Raw genomic sequence first — 13,734 nt, 5'->3', positions numbered from 1 at the left:
AATCGAATCCAAACAATCGGTTTTACATTTTTAAACTACTGGATTAATGAAAGTGACTGACTACCCGATGCCAAATAAGAGCTATTTCTGTATATAAATTAAATTAGAGCTAAAATTGTTCAATGAGTGGTTTAGATAACTCACAAAAGTATCAGTTTGATTTTTTAAATATATATATCAAAACTGTGTTTCCATTTGAAAAAGAACATAAATACTGTAGTTTTGTATTGAAAGACTGGTTTTCTAATTATTGTTCCATGTTACAGTTTGCGCACGTTGTGTCGTGCCCTGGTAGTGTCCGCTAGTAATTCTTGTGGCAACTCTCAGCGCACTCTACATGCTGCATTGTGTCTAAGCTTCCTCACACAACTTGACACCAAGTCACACCAAGCTGTACTCAACATGATAAACAGGTGAAATATCACGATTACTTCTTATATTGCTTGTTATTACAATCACACAAGTTAGGCCTATAATATTTTATTTTATTAGTAAAATGTACTCTTTGAGCTTCAAAGACTTAGATATGGAACAAAGTAATACCATTTAACTAAATTTAATTTATATTAACTTTTTATGATAACATTATTTTCTATATGCTTTAGCTTTGGTTGACCAGTTTTCTTATTGTTTTGTTTTACGATAGAAAGCTAGATCAATGGCCGAATGGTTAAAAAGTAATTATAAAAAAAATACTATTCAAGTAATTAATTAAAATTAAAATAAAGTTACTTAACATTTCCAAACACCATTCTACATAACTGAAGTAGAGATCACATTACATAGTTACAATTAATTAACATATTTATTACCTAGGACGATAAAACATAGACTACTTCTTACTTTACTTAACATGTTATATTTATTCAGTGCCCTATACAGTATACACATTAAACAGTTTAGTGCCTAACCGATTCCTAATATTACTGTTTCATCTTGTTTTGTTTATTCACTGGACTATGTGTGAGCTGACAATATTTATGTTTCATGCAGGGCTGTTGCTGAAGGGGGAGACATAAAAAGTGTATTGGGCCAACCAATACCTGAACCTCTACCTCTGGGCAAACATATCTGCTTTGAGGGCTACTGGGTGAAGAAAGGAAACCTCAAGCCTGCCTTACCAGACAATGTAAGTCCTTTTAGCGAATTTCCCTATAGGGAAGTAGCTATTACTGTAGGTAGGTGGCATGGTAAGACCTAGGCCCGGGACTGATTTCCTTTTTCATTTTGATATCCCCAGAGGCCAAAAACACAATTTGTTCAAATTTTTTATGTTTGTATGTATATATATATATATATATATAGGCCTATATAGTTTTATATAGGTCTATATATGTGTGTGTGTGTGTGTGTGTGTCCGAGAAGTCCTTTTTAGTTCAGTTGCCATTTACAGCTGATATGCGTCGGCCAGTAAGTTATTGCTTGCACGCTAAGTATGTATATATAAAAGTGACGCACACTGGACACTAAAAAGTCAATTGTGTTATTGTTACTGATTAATGCTTGTGTTTTACAGTATATCCTGACTCCCTGTGTAAGACGCAACCTGCAGGATCTGTCTCGTATTGTGTCCCTATCGCAGTACCCAGTTTTGGTTCAGGGAGACACGTCTGTGGGGAAAACAAGTTTGATTACTTTCCTAGCTGCAGCTACTGGCAACAGGTAAATGTAATGGATCACTACATTCAACAATCTACAGTAGAATCTCTATTAACCATCACCTCAGGACTGGAAGCGTTACGGTTAAGTAAATGGACGGATAACAGAAATGTTGTTATAAACCTTGTACTACAGTAAGTTGATTTAAAAGGTTTTGGAAGAAATTAAACCCTGTAAAAGTGAATACTACATACAAAAGTGTTATTTTGTATGTTGTACTTTTTGAATGTTTGTACAGTAAAATAAAATCACATTTAAATAACGCAAAGAGTGCTAGCTATGCTAACAGGTGTTGTCACGGTCAAGGGAAGACAATTAACAAAGTCGCAGAGGCTGCAAACTACGCTGACGGGTGTGTCGCGGTCCTGGGAGATGATTACCGATGTTGAGACTTCAGGTTATGCTCCTCACCTCACGGGGTCCGACCTTTTGGCCTTTTCAACCATGGCCTGGTCCCGTCATTGTCGGACATGAGGGGTTCTACTGTATGTCATAACTGAAGACTTATGTAATGGGGTATATGATTTGTACATATAGATGGGTAGTTGAGTGGTTTAGTGTTCACTTTTGACCCAAAATATTGCTGATGCTGGTTCTGCGAAAGTCGGTAGCTTTTTGACGGGTCAAATCTGAACAACTCAGCTGACCATGATCATTGGCATTCAATTTATCTGGGACAAATAAACAGCTAGTAAATAAACAGTCAGTAACAAACCTACACAAGTCATTTCATTAAATTGTTCACTAATAGTATTTAGGTTGAAATACACTCAGCACTCCACTGAAACCTTACGTACGTCAGGGGGTTTACTAATGATCCTCTGATTAGTAGGGTCGCTGAATTACAACTTGACTACCCATATGTGAACGGTATCACATTACTAAATATTGAATGTGGAACGACAATAAAACATAGCATAACTTCTGGAACAATTTTATACAATACAATTTGTTAAACCTTAGCCTTGTTGTAATCAACTTAAAGCTTTTCTTGGGTTTTTATCTGCTTTACTTTAAAAGAAATCCTAGACCAGTTTGCTTGTGTCTGCTAGTATATTTTTTTCAAATCGTAAAGATTGTTTTCTTTACTAGATAAAGGCAGGGTAAAATTGGGAATTGACAATAATTTGTACACTTCAAAATATGGTAAATCAAATCCCAGCTCCATCCTCAAATTCTTTCACTGATCACAATTATTTTTTTCCTTGATCCTCTCAGGTACATGCTGGTCGCTCTTAAAGGCTCGTCCAAACCGAAGCGGGAAAGTGGCGGGAGCGGTGCGGTAGCGGGAAGGGGGTGAGTGACCGGCGGGAACCAGCGGCAGCGATACGTGGCGGGAAAGAGGTAGCCCACACCGAAGCTGCAAGCAGCGGGAACGGGACGACTCATCAGTTAATTTTCATCTTAGCTACAGAGTGGTTGTGTTAAGTGAATGTTTGTGGTTTATGCGTTCATTTCATGAATCGTAATTTAAAAGAAGCTTTGCTCTTGCTAGCAACAGCTGAGGATGAAGATGAAGCTGCAAGACGGCGATCTGTTTGGGTTCATGAAATTAATTAAAATAGACATTTATTTGGCGAAATACCACCATACCCTTATGCCCAATCTAAGGAAAGACAAAAGGTGGGTTCAAAGGGGATTATCTACTACCCAAAAACTACTTTAAATTTCAATAATTTTATGGTGAGGTGGCTAAAAAATAACAAGTCTTAACATCATGAGCCATCTACCCATGTGTTCCCGCGGCGGTACGAGCGGGAAAATCCAACATGTTTCAAACCGGCGGGACGATCAAACAACGCTGCGGGACGGCGGGAGCGGTACCGCTCTAGTGTAGGTGCTCACATCTAACACTATGTGTTTTAAAATCCCGCGCGGGAATTTGTCCCGCCACCTTCCCGCTCCCGCCGCTTTCCCGCTTCGGTTTGGACGGGCCTTAATGCTGCTAATATTTCTTGCCTTTATCCAATTCATGACCAAACTGCATGTTTTTTCCATTTTAGCGAATTTCCCTATAGGGAAGTAGCTATTACCGTAGGTGGCACGGTAAGACCTAGACCCGGGACCGATTTACTTTTTCATTTTGATGTCCCCAGAGGCCAAAAACACTACTCGTTCAAATTTTTATATATGTATATATATATATATATAGACATATATATATATATATATACGTCCGTGAACGCGATAACTTGAGTAATTTTTGTCCGATTTTGATGAAATTTGGTTTAAAGGTGTAAAGCGGGATTAACTTGAATGAGTTCGCGAACCAGCATGATCGGACCATGGGAACGGGGCTTTACGGGGGGTTTTATGGGGTAAAAATTGGTTTTTCTCACTTTTGACCCTCAAAACACAAAATTTCCCAATTTCTGTTTAGACCTTTTTAAAGAGCTTAAAAAAACAAATAATTTAGTATATAAAAGTATTTTTGTTCAATTATTAGTAACGGAGAAAATTTAAAAAATTGTAAATTTAAAATTCCCATGTTATTCTTATGGAGAATATTGTCAAATGTTGTAGTTTGCTTGTTTATGAATATATTTTGATCAAACTTGTCAAATTTATTTATTTTGTACTAAGCTATCAATATTTTACTCAAAAACACACTTTATTTGTTTCCTTGTAGCAGCAAACCTAGGTACTCGTTAAACCTAATGTTATTAAAATATAATTTAACTGAAAATCAATTCAGACAAATGGAAATTCGCTTAGTCGGCAGGTTTGCTGCGGCGGGGGTATTTTCAGATAATCTTTTGGCTAAAGCTCTTAAAAACTTTAAGAATTCATATCCAAAAATTCTATTCAGTATTCAGTTGTGAAAAGTGGATTAAATAGGCGTTCAAGAGCGTTATTTTTTCTTTTTTTTTGTCATACTTTTAAATTTTAATGTTGATTTTCCCATAAAAACCCATAAAATATTGGAAAAATCAGATTTTCTCAAAAATGGCCTGAACGATTTTGATAAAAATTTAGTATGTTGCAGCCCTTTGAATTTTGAATAAAATGTTACGACTCTCATTTCTTTAAAAATTACGGTTTAAAAGTTATTGTAAATTATGTTATTTTCTCATAAAAAACCCAATAAAATAACAAAAAATAGGATTTGAGAAAAAAGCCGGTTTTGATTTAACTTAGTATGTTATGGTCCTTAACATTTTGAAAGTTTTTTCATTTTTTTTGAAATTTTGATTTTTAATGGGGTGGGGATTTTCCCATAAAACCCTATAAAATAATGGAAAAATCGGATTTTCTCTAAAATGGCCCGAACAATTTTCCTAAAAATTTAGTATGCTGTCATTGTCTTTTATACTCTAAACAAAATGGAAAAAATTACGGTTCAAAAGTTATTGTAACTTAAATTATTTTCCCATAAAAAACCATAAAATAACAACAACAAAAATCGGATTTTTGGAGAAAAGCTGGTTTTGATCAAAATTAATATGTTATGTTATAATTCTTAAAAAAATAGTACAACACCCTATCGCTGTAACAATTACGGTTCAAAAGTTATTGTAACTTTTGTGATTTTTAACTATAAAATATCATATTTACCCTCACCGCTTACTAGGAGTCTCAATCCCGGGCCTTCAATCCAATCCCGGGATTTCAGGATTCGCCTCAGCCGATCCCGGGATCAATCCCGGGATTATATAATATTATGATTTTTAACTTTTTAACCATTTTACATGAGCGAGAAGTCATGTACCCTCGTTAAAGTACCCTCGTTGAGTACTGTAATGTTTTAAACTGGCCTTACCAGTGTTACACTGCGCAATGTTCCCATTTTCTAAGTAAATAAATATTACCACGCGGAACTTTCGTCGCCCGTATTTCTTATTTACAGTGTATAAATGTTGATATGTCACTCTAGAATATAATAAATACATTTAAAAAAATCTCGAGCAACCGCACACACACGTAGCCTATATGTCACACTAATAGATAGATTAAAGATAGCTAAGAGAAAAAGATAAAATGGGAAGAATCACGAGTATAAGATACTGTAAAACAATAAACCATCTGCTTATGTAGTAGCATGTGTATGAATACCCCCGCCGCAGCAAACCTGCAGACTAAGCGAATTTCAACTTGTCTGATTACATTATTACTAAAATATTTCCATGAATAAGACATATTTATTCCTAGTTTAAATAACATCAGATTTAACAAGTGCTTAGGTTTGCTGCTACGGGGAAGGTATAAAGTGTTTTTTGACCATACGTCAATAGTATAGGATGAAATAAATAAATTTGCCAAATTGTATCAACATATATCCATAAACAAATAAACTACAACCGTTTTCATTTTCTCTATAAGAATAACAAGGGAATTTTAAATTACACTATTTTTGAATTTCCTCCGTGACCGTTAGGCATACAACAGCGCTTAAATATACTAAATTATTTCTTTTTTTAGCTCTACAAACCAGTTGAAAAATAAATTGCAAAATTTTTTGTTTTTAGGGTCAAAAATGGGAAAAACCTATTTTTACCCCATAAAACCCCCAATAAACCCCCGTTCCCATGGTCCGATTATGCTGGTTTGCGAACTCGTTTGAATAAACGTAGGTTTACACGTTTGTACCAAATTTCATCAAAATCGGATCATTTTTGCTAAAGTTATCACGCTAACGGACACACACATATATATATATGAATTTGAACGGATGGTGTTTTTGGCTTCTAGGGACCTCAAAATGAAAAATTATATCGGTCCCGGGTCCAGGTCTTACCATGAGTACTACGGTAATAGCTTATTCCCTATATGGGAAATTCGTTAAAAACGTAATTTTAGATTGTAAGAAATTTAATCACCACACTAATAACCAAATAAGAAGATAAAGTTATAGACCCTAAATATAAGCAATCTTAATAACGAGATTATAATCGTGTGTTTATGTTTAGTACCTGGGGACCGAGCTTTGCTCAGGTAAAATCATTAGTTTAATATGAAAGCAGTCTTAGTATTGCAGATACATTAATCCATTCCCAAACTCCACACTGCTCGCCTTAACTACTTCGTTCACCACTTCCTACGTCGTGGGTCTGTTTCCTTCCCTTCCCATAGCATTTTAAGATTGCAGATACCTTAATCCAATCGTCATAAACTGTTTCCGCAATCCGGACTGTTCTCCTTTCCTACTTCCTTCACCACTTCCTACGTCGCTGACCTGTTTCCCTCCCTTTCCACAGCATTTTAGGATTGCAGATACCTTAATCCAATCGTCATAAACAGTTCCCGAACTCCGGACTGCTCGCCTTTACTACTTCCTTCACCACTTCCTACGTCGCGGACCTTTTTTCTCCCTTCTCATAGCATTTTAAGATTGCAGAAACCTTAATCTAATCGTCATAAACAGATCCCACATTCCAGACTACTCGCTTTGACTACTTCCTTCACCACTTCCTACGTCGCGGACCTGTTTCCCTCCCTTCCCATATCATTTTAAGATTGCAGATACCTTAATCTAATCTTCAAAAACAGTTCCCACGCTCCGGACTACTCACCTTGATTACTTCCTTCACCACTTCCTACGTCGCCGACCTGTTTCCCTCCCATCCCATAGAATTTAAGATTGCAGATACCTTAATCTTATCTTCAAAAACAGTGCCCACACTCCGGACTACTCACCTTCACAACTTCCTTCGCCACTTCCTATGTCGCGGACCTGTTTCCCTCCCTTCCCAAATCATTTTAAGATTGCAGATACCTTAATCTAATTGTCATAAACAGTTCCCACACTCCGGACTACTCGCCTTGACTACTTCCTTCACCACTTCCTACGTCACGGACCTGTTTCCCTCCCTTTACATTGCATTTTAAAATTTCAGATACCGTAATCTAATCGTTATAAACATATCCCACTAACACTGCTACCCTTGACTACTATGTATCGAGTTCAGTTTAATCTTTGCTTAATAGTAACAACTGATGTTTTTCCTTTTGTACTGTATTTTTTTTGCTAGTATACTGTGGATAGAGAACTTCTGCGCATGCGCACGCTGAGGTGCCCGTGGGTACAAAACGTCACGTTATGTCTTAAAATGTAAACAAAATGACAACAATGGCGGAATGTTTTCTCATAAGGCCCATGTTAAATTTTCAAAAGTTTGTACTCATATTATGGCGAAAATAGATTTTTCCTGGCTATACCACTGGTCTAGAACTTATTTTTGACACAGAACTTAGTTATTCCGTAAATATAAACGTTTTTGTTAGGGCCGATTCCCAGATCGAGTTGACAAGTATTCAAACTTTACTCGTATTATATATAGGATAGTTATATTTTATGGCTTCAAAGGAAATAATGCTTAAATTTCCGATTGTAATGTTATGTATGCTACACGAATTGTGTTGTTTACGTTTAATGTCAAAAGTAAAACTCAAAATAACTTGTAGGCCTACTTTAATTAAGTTCTAACTAATGTAATAACATTTACAGAAAGTAAATCCAAATCGTCTAAAAACCGAAACATATTTAGGCCTACATTCGTTCGCCTATTGAGTTTAATAAACATTAAATTTTCCAATTAAAAAAGATCATTACCTTACTTATACCATTTCATATAATCGCCCTAAAAATAAAGAGTATATGTGTTTCAAGTGTTATTGGACTATTTTTATTAATTTTCCGTAAGTAAAAGTCTTCAAATTCACAAAAAAATCAATGTAAACGTAAGTTTTGCAATCCCCTTTATCCCGGGATTAAAAGTCACCAATCCCGGGATTTCTAGGTATCAAAAATCGGCCGGGATCCCGGGATTGAGACCCCTACCGCTTACCCATGATAAAGGTTGTTGACAAGCTTATGGGGGAAAGTATGTGTCAGGATGCTGATACCGTTTATTTATTTTTTATGACTTTTTCATGAGGAATGGAAACATAAGATGAAGCATCAAACAATGCTTACACCTGAGTTTTCAAAATACCTCTACAAACTTGTTCTGCTTTTGAGTGCCAGTTCATTGCTTCATGAGTTATTCCTTCAGCTGCTAAGGGTAAAGTAGTAGATAAATCTTGTTGCTGCTCAATAAAAGATTCTTGAAAAGTGCAAAACTGTGTATGTAATTGTATCAATATTATCCTTTCTGCTGTTGTGATTATTGATTACTGTAATAAATAATGTATTACAGATGTGTTCGAATCAACAACCATGAACACACAGATCTTCAGGAATACATTGGGTCTTATTGTGCTGATGAAACTGGCCGTCTTGTGTTTAGAGAAGGTAAAAACAATTGTTTGTGTTACTTACTAAGTAAGTATGTCCACTGTCCAGTCAGAAAACAAGATATTAAAACAACTTTCTGGCAAACGTCTAATAATCAATTGTTACATGATTTGATTTGATTTTTAAAAATTTATATCCCTCTCTTTGCTATTTTCTATAATTAGGCCTACAAGGAAGAACAGAATTATTTCTTATTAAATGTTTAACTTTATTTTCAATTAACAAGATGTAAATATAGGCTATAATAATTTACATACATTTTGGATAACAGAATTTCTTCAAAAGAGTAAATTTGGATTTAAAATTATTAAATGCCAACATCAGTAACAAGTTTAAAGCTAGTATCTTGGAAAAAAATAAGGGGTCTGCGGTACAGAAAATTTAAGGTCGGTACGGTTCGGTATGGTACAAATTTTGTACCTCGGTTCTCGGTACAAAATCAGTACGGTACGCGGTTACCAGTAATTTTGCGGTTTCTCCTCAGATTGAAACCATTATTTTAAATTTCAAAGACATTACTATGAAAATGGATTGTATCCTACATTAATGATTTTCTAACAACAATTAATTACTGTCCCACACATTATTAAAACCTTTACTTCTAACAGGGCTGTGTCAAGAAATGAACAAAGTTAAGACAAAGGCTTCACCTATTTTACTACTAAGTTAAGTACTTGCCTTGATAATTGGGGTCTGAGGGCCAGACTTTTTTTGGTTCGGGTTGGGTCAAGCCAAAAATTGTTTACTAATGAATTTTTTTGTTTGAACTTCTATCTTTGTTTATAATATAACTTGATAATAAACTATGAAAAAAAACAATATTAATGTATATTATTTCATTTTTATATCTTATTTACAGCTTGGGAATTGCCTCAACTGCAAGAAAGAAGAAAATACAATTTTTTTTATCAAGACATTCTTCCTCATTTTTATAACTATTGATATAACTAAGAATGGCTAAATTACAAAAGTTTTGAATATAACTTAACATAAAAAGATTATAAAACAAAGCAAATAACATACATATCACAATTTTAGGGCCTGTTGACTGGCTTAAAAACTGCAAGAAAGAAGAAAATATAAATTCTACGTTTCCACAATGCAATATGTATCATTCATTCCCTCCCTACTAACCTCCTGAGTACAAAACCTCACACTTGCAATAGCATTATTAGTTACAGCATCATAAATACATAAATCTCTTATTGGCATTAGTAGGCCTACAGCTTTACATAAGAATTATTTTTATAGGGCCTAAAAAAGTAATAGGCTAAGCAACATGACATGGCAAGTCAAGAACTCATCGAAGAAAAGATGTTGTGTAAACTGATTTACTACAAAACTCTAAAATAGTATTTGACACACACATTGTTTACGGTATAATTAGTAAGGATTGTAAAAATTGCATATGTCATACAGCATAGATAGACCTACAGCACAGCAAAAGATTGAAATCTAAAAACAACTGATTTTGATAACTAATTAATTAAAAGAACTAAAAATCCATAAACTCAAGTCAAGATATTGTTTATATCACAATTAATTAGGTACCCTAAAAGGAACTCTTAACTAATTAATATATAGAAGATTATATTAAATCAATAGAAAATAAAATTAAATGCCAACTTGGAAACATAATGCAGAGACACTAGTTCCCTAATTAAAAACACAAGTGAATGTTTTTAAACTGTAAGTCAATGTTTTTGAAACTGCAGGGTCTTTTTCTTGGATGGAAGGGCAGTGGGATGTAAACAAACCATAAATCACTCTCACCATCTAGGCCCAGAGGCATTCAAGTTCATAGACCCTCTCTCTCCCCTCTTGAAACACCCGTTTGCTCCATTTGGTAACAAAATTGTATAGCGAAACAATTAAAGAATTAGTGGACAAAAATAATAAAAATATATATTTCTTTATTAAAAAACATAGCTGTTACAAGATTATTTTCAAAGAAAGTAATTCATGGTAGTTTGTGTCTTGTAAATATTTTATTAGAAAAAAAAAATCATTTTACTGTTGTAAAATACGGAAATACTGACTAGAGTTTATAAAAACTATTATTTTTATGATAAAATATAATTGGGATATCAAAATAATTATTACGCTAGTAATAAATTAAAGTCAGCCTTTTTATGCTCGGAACCAACTACCAACTGCCGTTGAATAAACTGAAAGTAGTTTATTATTATAATAGGTTGTACTGAACCGATTTTGTACCGCATAAAATGCTGTACCAAACCGATGAAGGTAATTAAGCTTGTACCTTTTTCGGTGCACCGCAGACCCCTAAAAAAATAGTCTACAATCCTAACAACATTTTTTAAATTATTAAGATTATTTACACCTAATGCATCCCCTAAACCTCCCCCTAAACATTATTTATCACCTAGACCTAATGCATCTAATAATCAGAATTCACCTATTGGTGGTGTTAGCATTGTTTGATCTTCTAGTGTAACTTATTTAGGAGTTGATGTTTGGTTTAAGCTACATTTAGTTGCTTCTTAACGCTATGAATATATAGGGCAATTCATTTCTGGATTTTACCAAAAGTTTCTTAGCAATAGGTAAAAGCCTACCAAATCTGTTGGTAAACCAAGGAAGAAAGGAAAAATCTCTGAAGAGGAAAAAGCAAAAAATTGGATCCCATCTCGGCTAATGAATTATACGACCCGAAACAGAGTACTTTTGTATCGAGAATTTCTTAGCCACTGTGTGTGAAGGGATAAATGTGGCTGCGACTTGAACAGGACGGTAGCTACCACCCAGTGGCTGCGACCTTAATGAGGAAGCGTCCTAAGGATACGACAGAACTGTAGAATCTTAAATTTGTGTTTTTGGAAAATTTAAAATATTTTTTTCAGCTTTAATTTGTTCTGGAAGGTATTTTTAAATGGTCCTACCACCATGGATACCCTTCATATTCAGATCTGTGCTCTCAACAAAAGATGTGTGTTTTAACCCCGAAAACTTCACATTGTCAAGAGTTTTTAATAAACTTAGCCCAAACTTTTTCTTTCGTCATAGGCTCTCCTGTTATCAAGACGGATAAGCCCTACTGCCAGCTTGTTACAGAATTGTTTACTCTATTCTCACATACTGTATTGTGTGCCTAATTGGGGTAATGACAACCTTCAAACTACAAAAAGAAGCCATCAGATATTCTTAAATCTCAAGTATGGACAATTTAGCTTATCCGTGTTTCATACAAATTATATCTTGTCCTACCCATCAGTTTTTATTGTTGAATCCTGTTTCTTCTGTAAAAAATATCCACGAATGTTTAAAATTCATCAGCTATTACACAACACCTTCAAACTAAGGTGGAAGTTTTACATTATGCACATTATGTACTTTTTGGCAAAAAAGGTTCTGATTTTTATTTATATTTTTTCCAGGTGTTCTTGTACAAGCGATGAGGCAAGGACACTGGATTATCTTGGATGAACTAAACTTGGCTCCGACTGATGTCCTGGAGGCTTTAAACAGAGTCCTGGATGACAACCGGGAACTGTACATCCCAGAGACACAGGATACAGTCAAAGCCAATCCGGGATTCCAGTTGTTTGCTACCCAAAACCCCCCCGGACTCTACGGAGGAAGAAAGATGCTCTCTAGAGCTTTTAGGAACAGATTTGTTGAACTGCATTTTAATGAGATTCCAGGGCCAGAGTTGGAAACTATTTTGCATCAAAGGTAAGATCAATCGGGTCTTTTGACGAAGTGGGCTGACATATGCATTGTTCGCATTGTTGACGCTTCTCAATATTGTTATGAATATTGTTTCCATCTTGTTGTGTTGTATTAATGTAAAAATGGAGTTGTCCGTTGGTATGTAAAATAAAAAGAATAAAATAAGACATTAAGATTTTCCGTGTGCAAGTTAGTTTAGGTATGGATTAGAATAGGGGTTATGGATGTTAAGCACAAGGGCTAAAACTTGTGCATTTAAGTTTTTGATCAGTCAAGATCAGTGATTGTATGATTGTTAATGTTGTTATTATCTGTAGATGTGCAATGCCGATGTCGTACTGTAAGAAGCTAGTTTCTGTAATGTCGGACCTGCAACTTCACAGGAAAGGAAGTGCTACTTTCGCTGGTAAACTAGGTTTCATCACTCTGCGAGATCTTTTCCGGTGGGGAGAACGATATCGTCTGGCCAATCTCAATCAAGGTTGGTGGTGTATTTAACTTTTCTTCATTTGGGTCTTAGGGGTGGGCGAGTAGTGATTTTTCAATTCGAGTCGAGTCGAGTCGAGTAGTTGAGCGTTAAGTAGGCCTAGGCCCAGGGTTTAGGCTGCGGTAGTATTTTTAGCATCATGCTATTCACAACTTAAAAATGCTAGGTTTACATTGTTTTGCAGGCTAGGCCTATGGCAAATTTTCTACAAATAAAATTGAAAGATGTAATGTACAAACAAATGTAATATTAGCCTACTGGAACTTTTTGTTTTAAATGCTTAAGTTATTGAATAATATTTTTTCTACAGTCAACTTAGTTTTTGTCTTTGCAGAGAGTTCGCAGCATTTTGCTGAAACAAATTTCATCCTAGCCTAAACCCTGCCTAGACCTAAATACAGTAGGTAGTTTAAGTACTTATACCAAATTTTCTAAGTTATATGGTTAGCCTACTAATTATTAGTACCTCCTACCTTAGGCCTGATAAAAAAACTGGCCTAGACCACAGAAAACGTACTACTATACCCAGAATGCCAACCGCATAGTAAAAAGCATTAAGCGGTTTGAGAGAGCTTTGCCTGTCAATCCGTAGGCAGCGCCACCAGCGTTGCCATGCAATAGCATAGCACTATCATACTACTACCATGCTACTATCATTTTT

The 13,734-nt window shown here is 35.1% G+C and overlaps 1 protein-coding gene across 3 annotated transcripts in view; it reads left to right on the top strand.

Annotated features, from left to right (window-relative positions):
* LOC128985729 (midasin-like) overlaps positions 1-13,734 on the top strand; it is a 180,362-nt gene that overhangs the window by 80,801 nt on the left and 85,827 nt on the right. For all 3 annotated transcript variants that reach the window (XM_054405543.1, XM_054405542.1, XM_054405544.1), the window contains 6 exons: positions 267-413; positions 994-1,129; positions 1,517-1,662; positions 8,796-8,890; positions 12,292-12,589; positions 12,904-13,067. In XM_054405543.1, the coding sequence (XP_054261518.1) occupies positions 267-413; positions 994-1,129; positions 1,517-1,662; positions 8,796-8,890; positions 12,292-12,589; positions 12,904-13,067 (986 nt within the window). The remainder of the gene's footprint in view (positions 1-266; positions 414-993; positions 1,130-1,516; positions 1,663-8,795; positions 8,891-12,291; positions 12,590-12,903; positions 13,068-13,734) is intronic.

Source organism: Macrosteles quadrilineatus, unplaced genomic scaffold (assembly GCF_028750875.1).
Source record: "Macrosteles quadrilineatus isolate MER2022 unplaced genomic scaffold, UCM_ALF_1.0 Scaffold_2__2_contigs__length_208266976, whole genome shotgun sequence".
NCBI lineage: Eukaryota > Metazoa > Arthropoda > Insecta > Hemiptera > Cicadellidae > Macrosteles > Macrosteles quadrilineatus.
Note: the sequence above shows the minus strand (reverse complement) of the source record. Positions and strands in the feature narration are given on the sequence as shown.